A 15,074-nucleotide genomic window follows, 5' to 3' on the forward strand; every position below is an offset into this window, starting at 1 on the left:
TCCTAGCAATAAAATTCTTTATTAGTCATGGTTCCCTCCATTGCTTTAGAGTATCTACTTTTGCTACAGTAGCTCTGAAACTTTCCTTCTCATCCATGGTTCACTTCTATGATTTTTAGTTTTAACATAATCACCAATATAAAATTTGTGACCCACGTTACATTATCCTAAATGCATAACCCTACACTTACTATAATTACAGGCCATTTCCCAAATATTTGTCCAAATTATGCATTGATCCAAGTCATTCTCTAATACCTGAAAACTTTCGATACAGCTAGAAATACCTAATTACATATCCAATATACATACACAAACATATATTTCACAAATACTTTTAAAAATCTAATATAACACATAAAGGAAAACACACAGTGTATGTAAACATGACTGTCTGAGGGAGGTTCCATTTTAAATGTGTGTGTGTGATTATATAACATTACCTGGAGGAATATGTTGGGGGGATTCATCAGATACGTTATTCAAAAAGGCTGTAGATAGTCCAACAGATGACCTGTAACAAGATATAAGCCAGAACATTTACTTATTCACCTTTGAATTTAGACACACAAAAAATCAAGCTGACATCTAGATTCTCTAAAATGTTATATAAAATTGCATAAAGGTTTTATGACCAAAATTATGTTAAAAATATGTAAATAAATATGTACATGGCCCAAAAATGTGTTTTTTATACACAACACTATACAATGAATTATCTGTGCTAAATCCACAATGGGTATTGAAACTTGAATTTTAACATTATAAGCCTTTAGACTTAATTACAGATGCAGTAACAAAACAGAGCAAATACCATTAGAACAACATCCTATTTATTATGTACCAGAATATAAGGAGCACAAGACTGATCACAATATTCATAATGTGGCCTAACTAGTGACATGTACAATGGAATTATAATCTCTTTAGACTTGTATTATATATTTCTGTTGATACAACCTAAAGTACTATTTGCCCTACTGCTAACAACAGCACATTTCATGGATGGCTTTATAGGGTGGCCAACTATTACACCAAGATCTCTTTCTTTCATGACACAATTAATGTTATTCCCATCCAGACTGTGCTTGTAATTAAAATTATGATAACCCACATGTATTACATTACATTTATCACAATTAAAATCTATCAGCCATTTATTTGTCCAACTCAATACATGATCTGACTTATCTTGTAAATCAGTAGCATCCTCTACACAGTAAGCAACACCCAAGACCTTGATATCATCTGCAAAGTTAAGTAATTTATTGACTGTTCCTTCATCCGTGTTATTGATGTAGCTCAAAATGAGCAAAGATATCAAGACTGAACCCTGATGTACTTCACTTGTAGCACTAATCCAATTTGATTAAATTCTACTTCTAATAGCCCTGTGCTTTCTTCTGCCTAATCCTTTTTCTATACAATTTGCTAATTTATCCTCCACATCTACAGAAATACTTTTTTTTACAAATCTTTTATATGACACCTTGTCAAATGCTTTCTAATAACTAAGATACACCAAATATACATTCTAACCCTCATCTGCAAAAAGAGTAACCTTTTCCAAGCATGTCAAAAGATTCATAAGGCAAAATTTTTCATCAGTAAAACCCCATTGACATTCCAATAAAATTCTTAACCTTGTTAGATTAATTTGTATAACATCTTTCATCAGACATTTGAACATTCTTTCCACAACTGATGTAAGACTAATACATCTATAATAACTGGGACAATTTTTATCTCTTTCCTTGAAAAGAGGAGTTACATTAGCTAATATCCAATCCATAAACCTTAACAATTTCAATTACCACGTTACTGAATGAAAAATGTAAGATAATACAATAACTTATTGAGAGGTATACAAAAACTTACTTCATCTCAACAGTGACTAGAGTAAATCCATTGTAATCCTTTCCAGTTTTCTGAACATCTTTTAAGTATGAAGCAGCATCCTTCTGACTTGTGACATAATCCACAACGAGATATCCTGAAACAACTGTTTCATTTTTTTAAGAACTTCGAAAATGTAACATGATATAATAAAGAATTAACATTAGGATATTTTGTATAAATATCATAAAACATTACGTCTTGACTTCTCATGATGTTATTTCAAACTTTTATGAAGACTGGAAGGTATTTGGAGAAGCTTTATTAACCTTCAAATGCTTTTACTATGTTTGTTTGATGTGCACCTTTCCCTTCTGGTAATCCATGTAAAAGCACATTGGAATTGTGTACCTATCTTCTCTATTTCTCCAGTTCAGTGACACTAGCATATTAACAAAGATATTTCATTATAACTGCACAACTGTTATTCCAGCTTAATTGGACACTGTGTTTAAATACAAGTGCAACTATAGGCTACCTGAGCTTGATTATTTATTTGAATGTGAAAAAAAAACCTTGTTTGTTTTATTTAAATTAAATTTCTTTTATCTTAGCTAAAAGTAACATTTTTAGCTCTACTATTTCATCATTGTATTTTGATCATTTTCGGATTTTTGATTATGACTGTTACATGTAATTGGAAGGAAATCTTTCCACTGGAAGCAATGATAACATGACACGGGCGAGACTACTGTTAAGTATAGAAGTTCTGCACACATTCTTTTATTTCCACTGTGAATTGAAGTTAACAGTGAGCTCCTACAGTCTCTCTAACACTTTCCTCCACAAAAATACAGAGATCTAGCTCTAGTACTAGGACAGCAGACCTGGACTTTTGTACCAAAAACCCACCTCTCCAACATAACCAACATAAGATCCCTTGGGAACTGACATCCAGCAGATGGTAGGAAGGTGGAGAGCCCAGGAGAGTTTTCCTCTCCAGTCCAAAACTTGGCAGTACTGAACATTTTCATCCAGTCCACAGGAGGAGGAAGGTAACTAGATTATGCAAGCAAGAATCCACATATCTCATCCAGCTACAACCAATACCAGATCCCATGGGAACTGACATTCAGTAAAAATATGGACTGCTATTTAAGATTGCATCTCCAGTCCAAAACATGGCAGTATTGGGAATTCATTGTTCATTCTGTAGTGGAAGGAGGGTACATTCAAAACACATGTGAGAACTTATGTGGCTGATCCTGCTCCAACCATAACACTCACCATAAAGCAAGATCCAAATATGCAATAAAGACCCCTGTAGAGAAAAATAAAATAAAATAGAGTACTTACCATCTACAGATAAACAGTTACAGAACTGATGATGTCTCACAATGACGTGCAACCAGTGACATGGTAAGGTGATGGATCTGCTTGGAAGGAAAAATAAACACAATGTCACAATTATCAAAAGAGAAGAGAAGAGACGTGGTAAACAAATTAACTGGTAAATTCAACTCAAAAGGGTAATAAGAAAAATATTAAAGGAGAGGTGTGGCAAGGACACATGGGAGGAGATGATTATGAGGATATGCATATTTGTACCAGTCTCACCAATGCCAACTGAGAGCACTGACTGCTCCCAACAGAAGGTGAAGAATAGAAGACCAAAACTGGGGAAGTAGTGTATTGAGAAGAGTGGTAAAAGCATCCAAATTTGGTACACCCCACAAAGCATACAAAACCTGGGAAGTAGGTAGATCTGAAAAATACATTGCAGGGAGAATTCTGTAAGGATTAGATAAATCATCCACAACTAGGTTCAAGACAAAAAGATTGAGATTCAAAAAAGTAATGGGATAGTAGTGAGTCCAACAAAGAAGATCCAACAGAAGAAAAAAGAAGTCTCTTAACCAAGTACCCCTTGTCTGGTGAGGTATGAGACTACCATAGAAACATTGGAGGAAACCACCCCCAACCAGCTCCTAGAAGCTTGCAGGAAGTGGAGTAAAGCCCAATAGACAGCCAGAAGTTCCAAGAATAATATGGAGAGAGGACTTGAATAGATACCAATCCACAAATCCTCCTGATTATCAGAATATACCCTTCTATCAAAAAAAGAAACATCTGTAAAAGGTGACATTCTGGATGAGAAGGAGGTAGGAAACCATCATCAAGTGTATAGTTGTGATTAACCACCAGTCGAAACTGGTCTGTAAGGGAGGAGAAATGGTTATACAGGTATCTAAAGGTTCCTAAACTAAGCTCTATTTATGTATCAAAATGTACTAGTGATGATGGGTGACAGTTGGCTGACCAAAAAAATGGTTAATAGTCATAAGAACTGAAACTGCAAGTATATAATTCACAAAACTGGAAGAGGAAAGAAGAGTTAATTATTGTAACTAATTATATAACTAAACTAGAAACATTAAAAAAATATGTCTAATTCATTAAGACTGCTAACCAAAAAAATGGTTAACAGCAGCAAGGTTAGAGAGTGTGCTAGTTATGATAGAGTCACATTAGCAGAGGGTTGCTATATAATCATTTACGTTATAAAGAAATAAGTGCAAGTATTAAGGCTAAATATGAGTGAAAATTTATCCAGATAAAAGGTAGTGTAATTCAAGAAGGCTTTTTGTTGGCAGAAGTAAAATATCATACTGGAATTTTACTTAACAACTGTACTTAAAAGTCACATTTAGGTAATATAAGATTTTAGGACAACATGGGACCAATTGGTCCATATCAGCTGTTCCATCTTCTAAACTAAATTACAATAACTAAAAAAAAAAATCTCAATGCCATCACTTGTCATTCATATTCTATATCAAGGTTTTCCTTAAACTTAAACATTTAATGCCTGTATGACATCAGAAGGCATCCCATTCCAAAAGGCCAACCACTCTGTTAGTAAAATAAAACTGTCTTCACTGAAGATAACTCCTTCCCTTGCAACATTTATATTTGTGTCTTCTAGTCCTACTGTTTTCATTCTTAAATAAAAAAAGCATATAAAAGTCGAAGTAAAATATTATATTGGAATTTCACCTAACAACTGCATGGAAAGTCACATTTAGGTAATATCAAAATGGAAAAAAACATCTTATTTTTAAAAATATTTTGGAACTTCAAGCATCAAAAGCATGATTAAATTGACATCAACTTAGCATTATGGTTACCAGATCTTCTAATGAGCTTCATTTGTTCATAATAATTGTAAAATTTCATTTCAAAACATTACATGATGGTAAACACTAATTCTGGTTTACAAATTAAATATATATCTAACAATATTAAACTCTCGGTTACATGTTCTGTTAGAACTTTATTAACTTTATTCTCACATACCTCTTCCTTTTTTATTTTTGTCAGGTTTCTGCAAAATATTCAACAAAACCCCAACTTTACCAGTCTTACTTGCAGCTAACCATGTTCCTCCTTCCTTTCCAGGCTCATTATCTCTACCTGAAAGACCAGAAAAAAAACCCTCATATAGATTGATAAAACCTCAGCTAACCATGTTCCTCATTCCATTATCTCTACCTGTGAGAATAGAAAGTAACTGTGAAATACGCTGATTAAATCTCATATAACCATGTTACTCCTTCCTTTCCATTATCTCTACCTGTGAGAATAGAAAGTAACTGTGAAATACGCTGATTAAATCTCATATAACCATGTTACTCCTTCCTTTCCATTATCTCTACCTGTGAGAATAGAAAGTAACTGTGAAATACGCTGATTAAATCTCATATAACCATGTTACTCCTTCCTTTCCATGATCTTTATCCAGAACTGTGAAAAGAAGAGAAAAACCCTAAGACAGGTTGTTCAAACCTCTGAAAGGAGATTCATAAAAGATTTTTAATTTTATGTCTATAACTGAAAATAAAATGATAAGGCATAAATATTTTTTCATTATTATTAGAATCAGCCAATTGATTAACCAAGTGGTCTAAAACCTATATTTACAAAATTTAGTTCATTTATTTTCAAATACCAGTAACATGATTTTGTTTGTGGATGAGGTGTTATGTATACATACAAGTGTGCCAAGTTAATCAAATATAAGTTTAATAATATCATTTTAACACTGTGTTAATCTTATTTAATGTTTAAAATATGATTAATAGTCAGACAAAATATGTAAGACTATCATCAAAACACTGATTAACATATGTGTATAAAGTCTTCACACTGATGTCACTTCTCCAGCTGCTTTCATCATAAATAAAATGCAGAATATCTGTTGGAAACATTCCTCTTAAGACTTACAACACACACAATTACTAGGCAATCTTTTGAAGCCTAGAGATAAACCAAAACTTTATAATGAAATAAAATTAATATTAACAAGTTGGTTAAATGGATCAATTAATGTTTAAAAGGCAAACATTATAACATAAAATGGTTCTTATAATTAAGTTTAATAATAATTATTAGCTCCACAATACCTCCATAAACTTCTACAGGATAGTCCTTCCAACAGTGACAATCCAAAGTTGGCCTATGGTAGTATTCATCCCTAACGTTCAATAATACAAGGTAATAGCCATCTGGTGCAGGATTCTCACTGGTACTTAGGAAGAGGAGACACATGCTAGATAGATACGAGCTAGTGGATTAATGAGAAATAAAGATCAATAAACAAGTTGTTGAAATGTACAAGTGATCATTTTAACAATTAACTAACCTGATTTTTAAAATTATATTCCTTAAATTTATCATACAAAGCGTTTGTTAATCACCAGCCATATTATGTACATAATAAGTTATTTAATTCACTACATGTTAAATGTTTGAATGGACTTCACTGAATGTCAAACATGTATCAGAAGCAAAAGGAAATTAATGATTTACAATTAAGTGTGACACATCAGCATGAAATGGTGGAAAACATCTGAGGGTTTAAGGAATTACAAAATATTTATTATTATTATTATTATTGTACAGAGCCTGTTATACAAAAACAGGGTATGTCAATCAGTCTCACAAAGATAGTCAAATCAGCAAATGATAAATAAAACATTAAACCATATAGTAGAAAACAAACAAGCATTAAAAACAACAGGATAGAGAACCTTAGAACAGAGCAACTATAGGTTCAATAGCTAAGTTGGTCAAAACTTTTATCTTATAGAAACGCTTTAGACGTTAACAACCTAACATCTGTACATTTTTGTTGTTACTGTCTTTATTGTAGTATTCCAAGCTTGAAGAATAAACAGTTAAAGCTCTTAACAAGTATCACAATTTTGAGATTAATAAGAAAATTGCTGGATAAAATATACTTATAATAACATGGAAATTGCTGAAAATAAGAACGAAACAATAATGTAAAGAACGAAAACTACAACAATCTTTCAGTTTCAACTTGAAACCTGAGTCTCATGTTAAATTAAAAAATCATTTGCGTGTAAGAAAAGAATATACTACAAAAATTTAACTGACGTCTTACAAGTTACAGTCGAACTGTACCTTATTCTTACACTCAACATATAGTACAGATTGTTGCTGTTCAATATTAAAATTATATTCTTACTTTTGCTCGAGTTTCACCCAAAGTTACAATTACAACATATTTACACAAGTTACACATGAACTGTGACTTGATGTCATCACAAAGTAACAACTATAAATCATAAATGAATTATTAACATTAATACACTATTTAAAACTATAACAATAATTGGAAAAAAAAAAAAATGCAAAATGTTTCACCAATGAGTTTTAAATGTATATTTATTCCCTAAGTTATACACTTCTATCACCTAAAAATCCTAAACGTAGTACATGGATTGTTAATGTCTTGTAGCGCCCTCTTTGCAACGTAAAGTATAATTTTTGTTGTTGTTGTTTTTGCGAATAATAGAACATAACATCATTATTATACTACAACTTTTAGGAAAGGCATAACCTGGTGGTTAGCGAACTCAAAACGTGGATCTGAAAGGTTTATAACACCCTGCCAGATACCGGAAAAACGCGCTACGCACTCTGTAGCTGTGGGTGTGCTATAACATTGTCAATCGATACCAATTTTTTTGTCATCTATTCTTTTAATCTGTACAAACTTTAAAGGTTTCCTTCGGTCACCATAACGAGTAACATATTATGTCTAGGTTCAGATATAGCATCCTTTGTAACACGTTGGATACCCTCTTAAGTAGTTAGTTCATTGTCCAGTAGCCAGCCATCAAAAGAAGTTGTCATGTATGGGAAGATATCCAACTTTGTATTTACCTGTTGGAAAATTCACAAGTCAACATTACTTGTTGCAAATAAAGCCTATTTCTTTTTTTATTTTCTAGAGAAGCAAATTTACCAATCTCTCTCATTTACAATGAAGTCAGATTTATATTACTTCCTATTTCTCTTGTTGTAAACTATAATTTTAATTTTGTAATTAGTATGTTTTGTTATATTACACATTTATGTTAAGACAAACCTAGAACGTCTAGAGAATATTACGGATGTAGTGTCAAGTTTTCTAGTACATTCGAAATTAGATTATAAATTAGGAATAATTGTTTTAAGAGTATAGTCAGTTGAAAGATATTCAAGAAAATAGTGAGCAAAGCTAAAAGTTAAATCAAGATAGAGATTGAATCTGTTGGTATGTTTTGGTGAAATACTTGTAACTGTGTTTCCTATTGTGCTTATTAAGATAGTTTATACAAGTTCACCTTTTGTTAAACTTAAAGAGGTTAAATGTCATTTGCAACGCAGACCTATAATTACTTACGATAATGTATAAGTGCTCAAGCTTGTAAAAACGTTAAGGAAGAAAATGAAATCAACTAATTTGTTATTATTACATGGACTAGACGTTAAACTATATTCACCACGTAATTTTAAAACTCTGCAATAGAAAAACCAACTCTACAACCCTGTGTTATTAAACCTTCTGCTAGTGATGGTTTAATTATTTATTTGTTATATTGGTAAATACCACCTACTTTAATTGCTGCATACCACCTAATTTAATTAGTGCATATCACCTACTTTAATTGGTGCATACCACCTACTTTAATTGGTACACACCACCTACTTTAATTGTTGCATGCCACCTACTTTAATTGGTACACACCACCTACTTTAATTGGTACATACCACCTACTTTAGAAATGATGATATTCTTAGTCTAAAAACGTGCATTTTGTTATTTTTCTATTTTAGTTCTATAAATAAATTTAACAGAAAGTTTCACTTTGTTAACCTAAAGATGATCTAAGGAGGTCGAAACGCTGTTCTGTACTTTATTTTAATTGAAGATTTAATACTCATACCAACCATCTTTAGAATGCACTTTACTATTACATATTTGATCGCCATCTTTGAACTGAAAATATACTTGGTTGGGGATTTTTGAATAGTCTTCCATGTCACAGACTGAGTAAACGACGTCGGCTTGATATTATCCATCTATCTTTGAAACGATCACCGGCTCTCTTGAAAATTTGTAACATATTGGCTTACTATATATTTAAACACGGCTGGTATGGGTAGAGAAAGCATTAGTAGAGGAGCGAACAACGTTTCAACCTTATTTGGTCATCGTCAGGTTCACAAAGTTTGTTCGCTCCTCTACTGGTGCTTTTTCTATCCATACCAGCCGTTTGTAAATATATAATTTTCTCTACAAGTGGGTTTTCTCGTAACCACAGATATTGGTTTTTGTAATAAATATGTAAGGTGACGACTTAGCCAGTCTTTGACCTGTTAAGAATAATGAAGTCACTCAATCAAAGTTACACTTCACCATAGCTGACAGTATCAATATGATTACAGTAAAGTGATTATAAGACCCGGCATGGCCTAGTGCGCTTCGTAGTCTGAGGGTCGCGGGTTCGCGCCCGAGTCGCGCCAAACATGCTCGCCTTTCCAGCCGTGGGGGCGTTATAATGTTACAGTGAATCCCACTATTCGTTGGTACAAGAGTTGGCGGTGGGTGGTGATGAGTACTTGCCTTCCCTCTAGTCTTACACTCCTAAATTAGGGACGGCTCGGTGCAGTGGGCTAACAACCTACTCACTTAAATACCTGTTCATGAAACCGCAAGTGATTGCGGCCCTATGTTTCTGGATGGAATCGAGTGGTAGATGAATGAAACTGATTGTAGTGTTTTACATCGTCTGAACAGTAGCGTCATCTCGTGATGACAAGAAGCCTACTTGAAATAAAAATGTATCTCAAGACGGCTGGAATGAGTATTGAAGCTTTTATTAAAATAAAGTAGAGAACAACGTTTCGACCTTCTGAAATCATTTTCAGGTTAACAAAAAGAGAGTTTGCAACTGATAGTTGCCGGTCGCATGCATATCTTAGGGACGAGTGTGTAAACGAGAACGGGATTGTAGGCGGCGTTGCAGTTAAATGTTAGGTTATTAATTAGTATAGGTATAAAGGTGTTCGTTTGTATTGGTTTAATTTTGGTTTTAGTTGTTGCATAAGTAGGGTTTCTTTGATTTTGCGTTTGTTTATATTTCTTTCCCTACTTAGTACCTGGATGGTTTCTATGGTTGTGTTGTATTTATTTGATTTGCAATGTTCAAAAACGTGTGAAGGTGTTTGTGTGTGTGTTATTTGAATCTAGTTTCCATTTTTTTCTTGTTTCTCCTATACAGAAGTAGTGGCGTTTGTTGCATTATATTTTATAAATTATGTTGGTGTTGTGTTTGTCAGTGTAGTTTTTACATAGTATGGACATTAGTTTTGTATCTGATTTTTAAATAAATTTGATGTTTACTGGAATGTTGTGCTTTGTTATAAGTTTCTTGTTGTTTTTTTCCAAATGTTGGTCATTTTTTCGCTGATGTCGGAAACATACTGTATGCAGGAATGTAAAGTTCTGTAAGTATCCTATGATTTATTATTGTTTGTATGTTGTTGATTGTGTTGTTGATCTAGGTGTGTGAGTATAATTGTTTCAACAGTTTTTGAAAGAAATTTATTTAAGTTGATGAAGTGTTGTTTTATTTTGTTGATATCACCGTTAATTTTATCAGGTGAACATAGTTTTGTCGCTGTCTATATGGTTTCTTAATATGTTGAGTTTTGGTTTTGTTTCAAGTGCTGACTCTCGGAAATGTATAGTCCAATACGGGTGATTTTTCTGTGTATTTCTGTTTTGAACTGTGTATCAGTCCCAGTGCTCTTGAGGTTGAGAAATGCTATGTGGTTACTTTTTTTCCTGTTCACAAATGAACTTAATTTAATGTTGGTGTATATAGAGTTAACGTGGCTAATAAAAATTAAGTGTGTGTTCTGTAGATGTGACTCCAGCAATTATGTCCTCAACATACCTGTACCAGTATAGTGGTGGATATAAGGCTGAATTGATCGCTTGAGATTCAACCTGTGTCATAAAAATGTTGGTTAGAAATGGTGACACGGGATTCCCCATATTTAGGCCCTTTATTTGTAGGTAGTTTTTGGTCACTGAACATAAAGCTAGTTTTGGTGGTAGTGATTTCTATAAAAATTTCTAATTAATTACCGGGGACGTGTATTTATGGGATAGGGTCTTGGATATAAAGTTATATTGTGATGTTTCACAAAGTACCAAAGGTTTCATATATCGATTATATGATGTATTATCAATATTAAACGTGTAATTGAGTACGTGAAAATAAATATAACCATGTATTGAGCCGTCTGTAAATATTATGCAGTTATTACATATAAGTAATACTGTATTCGTTAAAAACAAAAACATAAATTACACCTCCTTTATAGACAGGTCCCGCATGGCCAAATGAGTTAAGGCGTTCGACTTGTTATCTGAGGGTCACAGGTTCGAACCCCTGTCGCACCAAACATGCTCGCCCTTTCAGCCATGGAGGCGTTATAATGTGACAGTCAATCCCACTATTCGTTGGTAAAAGAGTAGCCCAAGAGTTGGCGGTGGGTGGTGATGACTAGCTGCCTTCCCTTTTGTCTTACACTGCAAATTAGGGATGCCTAGCGCAGATAGCCCTCGTGTAACTTTGCGCGAAATTCAAACCAAACCAACCCTTAGGTTGAGAATACAGATTATGGTGTGTCTTCGATCTCACCCCCACCATAAAAATATTATACATAGAAAAGAAAAATTCGATAACAAAAAAGCAAATTGGAAAGAATACCAAAAACAATTAGACTATCGATTGCCAAACAAAATTATAACAATAGCTAAAAATAAAATAGATATTGATAATTACTGTCAAATAATTACGAAATGCCTTTAAACCGCAGCTAATCAGACAATACCAAAACAACAACATAAAACTAAAAGTAGCACATGGAAACCTCACAAACACCTATTAATACTATTTAAGCACAGACAACAATTAAGAAGACAATATATGGACACAAGAAATGACGAATTAAAAACACAAATAAACAGAATAAGAAACCAAAGTAGAGCTGAAATTAAATTATTAAAACAAGAAAATTGGGACGACTTCTTTACCAAACTTAACGAAAAAACAGATCCGAAACAATTTTGGACACAACTAAAAAGACTAACGAATGCAGATACAACAACAAGAAAATGCCCACTTTTAGAGCACAATAATACCACAGCATATACAAATAAATAAAAAACGAAACTTTCAAACAACGAAAATGTGTTCAAAATCAAATAACGACCCAGACATGAACACATACTACTATAATAAAGTAAATAACTTCATAATGAACAAGAGTGAATTATTCAAACCACTCTTCCCAGTAGACTTAAATAATTATCAAACCAACAACACAAACGACTACACAAACACAATGCTTACAAACACAATTACAGCACAAGAACTCATAGAAGTAATAACAAACACCAAAAATAAATCACCAGGAGAAGATGGTATACAAGCCATTCTTCTTAAGAAAGGCACTCCGAAATTATTTGAACATCTTACAGCAATTTTTAATCTATCAATATATTCTGGTTATATCCCGGTTTCTTGGAAGCATGCAAATATATTAATGTTCCATAAAAAAGGAAAGACAGCCAATAATCCAAATAGCTACGGACCAGTCAGCCTGACCAATTGTGTAGGAAAAATTATAGAGAAAATAATTAGTAACAGACTCTCCGCACTCCTGGAGATAACATCAAAATTATCAGAAGAACAAAATGGTTTCAGAAAATTCAGACAAACATCAGACCACTTAGTCAGATTAACCGAATCAATTGTAGATAGTTTTAATAAACGAGAATGCACTGTCGCTTGTTTTCTCGATATTGGGGAGGCATTCGACACTGTATGGTATAACGGTCTCCGGTTCCAAATGCAACAAATGGGACTACCGCGGGAAACTATTCGCTGGCTATCAAACTTTCTGGAAAACAGAGCATATAGAATAAATGTTGAAGGGACATTCTTATAAAGTTTCACTCCAGAAGCTGGTGTCCCTCAAGGAAGGGTAGTTAGTCCTATCTTATTCATCATGTACGTGAATAATATGCCTCTGAAAGATCCAAATAATGGATACTCATCACAGTTCGCAGACGATGTAGCAATCTGGAAAAGTGCACCAACACCAGCAAAAGCAGCCACAAACATACAACCACAATTAAATATAATAAGTGAATATTGCAACAAAAAAAAACAGAATCAAAATAAACACAACTAGTAGTATTCACAAAATTAACTAAACATAAAAACTCACAACCACAGACCTACATGAATGGTGAACAACTCCAAATTGCTACAAAAGCAAAATTCTTAGGACTTACGTTTGATTCAAAACTTACGTGGGTAAACCACATAAATTGTATTAGAACAAAAATTTGGCGAAAAACAAACTATGCTACGAGTCTATCTGGCAAAAACAGTGGAACTACGGCAGGCATCATTATGAAAATATATAAAACATACATTAGACCCGTCATTGACTATGCAGCTCCTGCATGGATAAATGTAAGCAAAAAACTACTTCAAACAAAACTACAAACAATACAAAATACACTACTCACAACAGTTTATAAAGTACCTAGAACAACATGTTCCGAATTTATGCATAAATACGCACATATCGAAACAATAGCAGATAGACTCCAACATAGTACAATAAATTATTTTAATAAAAATTGGAGATAAAAAAAACTAGTGAGTGAACTTGACAGGTATTGTTTACATGATGATGATAGACCTAAACACCTTTCCCCAGTGAATATATATTTTGTTAATAAAAATAAATAAATAAAAATAATAATAAAAGGCCACCTATTAACTAGACTCCACATTAGTTTAGAGATTAATTTCAAGACATTGAAAGGGTTTTATATGTAAACGTTTTCTACTTAATATCTAAATGATGAAAGTGTAAATAATCTATGGAACTATAAGAGAAATGTTTTCTTTGCACCAAGTGTATGTATAGATCGTGCATGGACATTGCCCTGAAAGGGGCCTGAGTAAGTGCGGGTTACTCTGGCCCTCGTGTACTATATAAATACGCTTGACAGTTGAAAAAAACCAAAATCTGAAGGAAGGAGGAAGAGGTTAAAGAAACCTGACCCTCTTGAGTAGACAAACATCAATACCCAAATACCCATACAGATAGAGAGAGAGAATACAGATATTATAAATTATTTAGTCCTAACAACATCTATTAACACCGGAAAGTAGTTCGAAGCTAATAAAAGCCTTAATGCTTACAAGTATTTTGTGGCTGGTCGGGTGCACGAAGTTAGACTGTGGAAAGTGTACAAGACATCCAACTAGACAGTTTACTCGAGGGTAATTCGATGTTGTTTTTAGTGACTAGGCCTATTTTTATGTTCTATCTGTAGAAATTCACAATCTAGATATACTTCGTCGTATTGTATTGCATTTTAAGCACTCCTGTACAGTAAGACTACTTTCTTCAGGTGTAAAATAATCCCTGTATTTTAAGATCACCTGTTGTGCCACTTTTTCGATAAAACTTTAATATTGCCCACTGGGTCCTACCATCTGTCACTACTTGTGTGGGCCTGTACCAAGGTATTTGGATAACTGGAAGTACCAAATATTTACAAGCTACAGATTTTATCAGGATCTGTGCAATTTAATTGTGACAAGGTGCATGGTATATACAAGCAACACTAACCGGATGTAAAATGGTAACTGTATAGTTCATAGTAAGATGATGGTTTCCAAGTCTTGTCGGTGTTGTTTGGGTCTAGTACATTTTACTGGCATTTAACTCTGCGAACTGGATCTTCTGGGAATCTATAAAACGATAACTCCAGATTATTTGTT

The 15,074-nt window shown here is 33.3% G+C and overlaps 1 protein-coding gene across 9 annotated transcripts in view; it reads right to left on the reverse strand.

The window, feature by feature from the left end:
- Nucleotides 1-366: 366 nt before the first annotated feature.
- The window catches only part of LOC143240171 (transport and Golgi organization protein 2 homolog), a 54,276-nt gene continuing 39,568 nt past the window's right edge, over nt 367-15,074 (reverse strand). For 2 of the 9 annotated variants that reach the window (XM_076482190.1, XM_076482189.1), the window contains 4 exons: nt 6,300-6,460; nt 5,194-5,310; nt 1,879-2,002; nt 367-514 (listed from right to left, as the gene is read on the reverse strand). In XM_076482190.1, the coding sequence (XP_076338305.1) occupies nt 430-514; nt 1,879-2,002; nt 5,194-5,310; nt 6,300-6,444 (471 nt within the window). In that variant the 5' untranslated portion in view covers nt 6,445-6,460 and the 3' untranslated portion in view covers nt 367-429. Of the gene's footprint in view, nt 515-1,878; nt 2,003-5,193; nt 5,311-6,299; nt 6,461-7,387; nt 7,535-7,566; nt 7,774-15,074 lie in introns of those variants that run through there. The other 7 variants (XM_076482187.1, XM_076482193.1, XM_076482186.1 and 4 more) reach the window with 7 other exon arrangements.

Source organism: Tachypleus tridentatus, chromosome 13 (genome assembly GCF_004210375.1).
Source record: "Tachypleus tridentatus isolate NWPU-2018 chromosome 13, ASM421037v1, whole genome shotgun sequence".
NCBI classification, from domain to species: domain Eukaryota; kingdom Metazoa; phylum Arthropoda; class Merostomata; order Xiphosura; family Limulidae; genus Tachypleus; species Tachypleus tridentatus.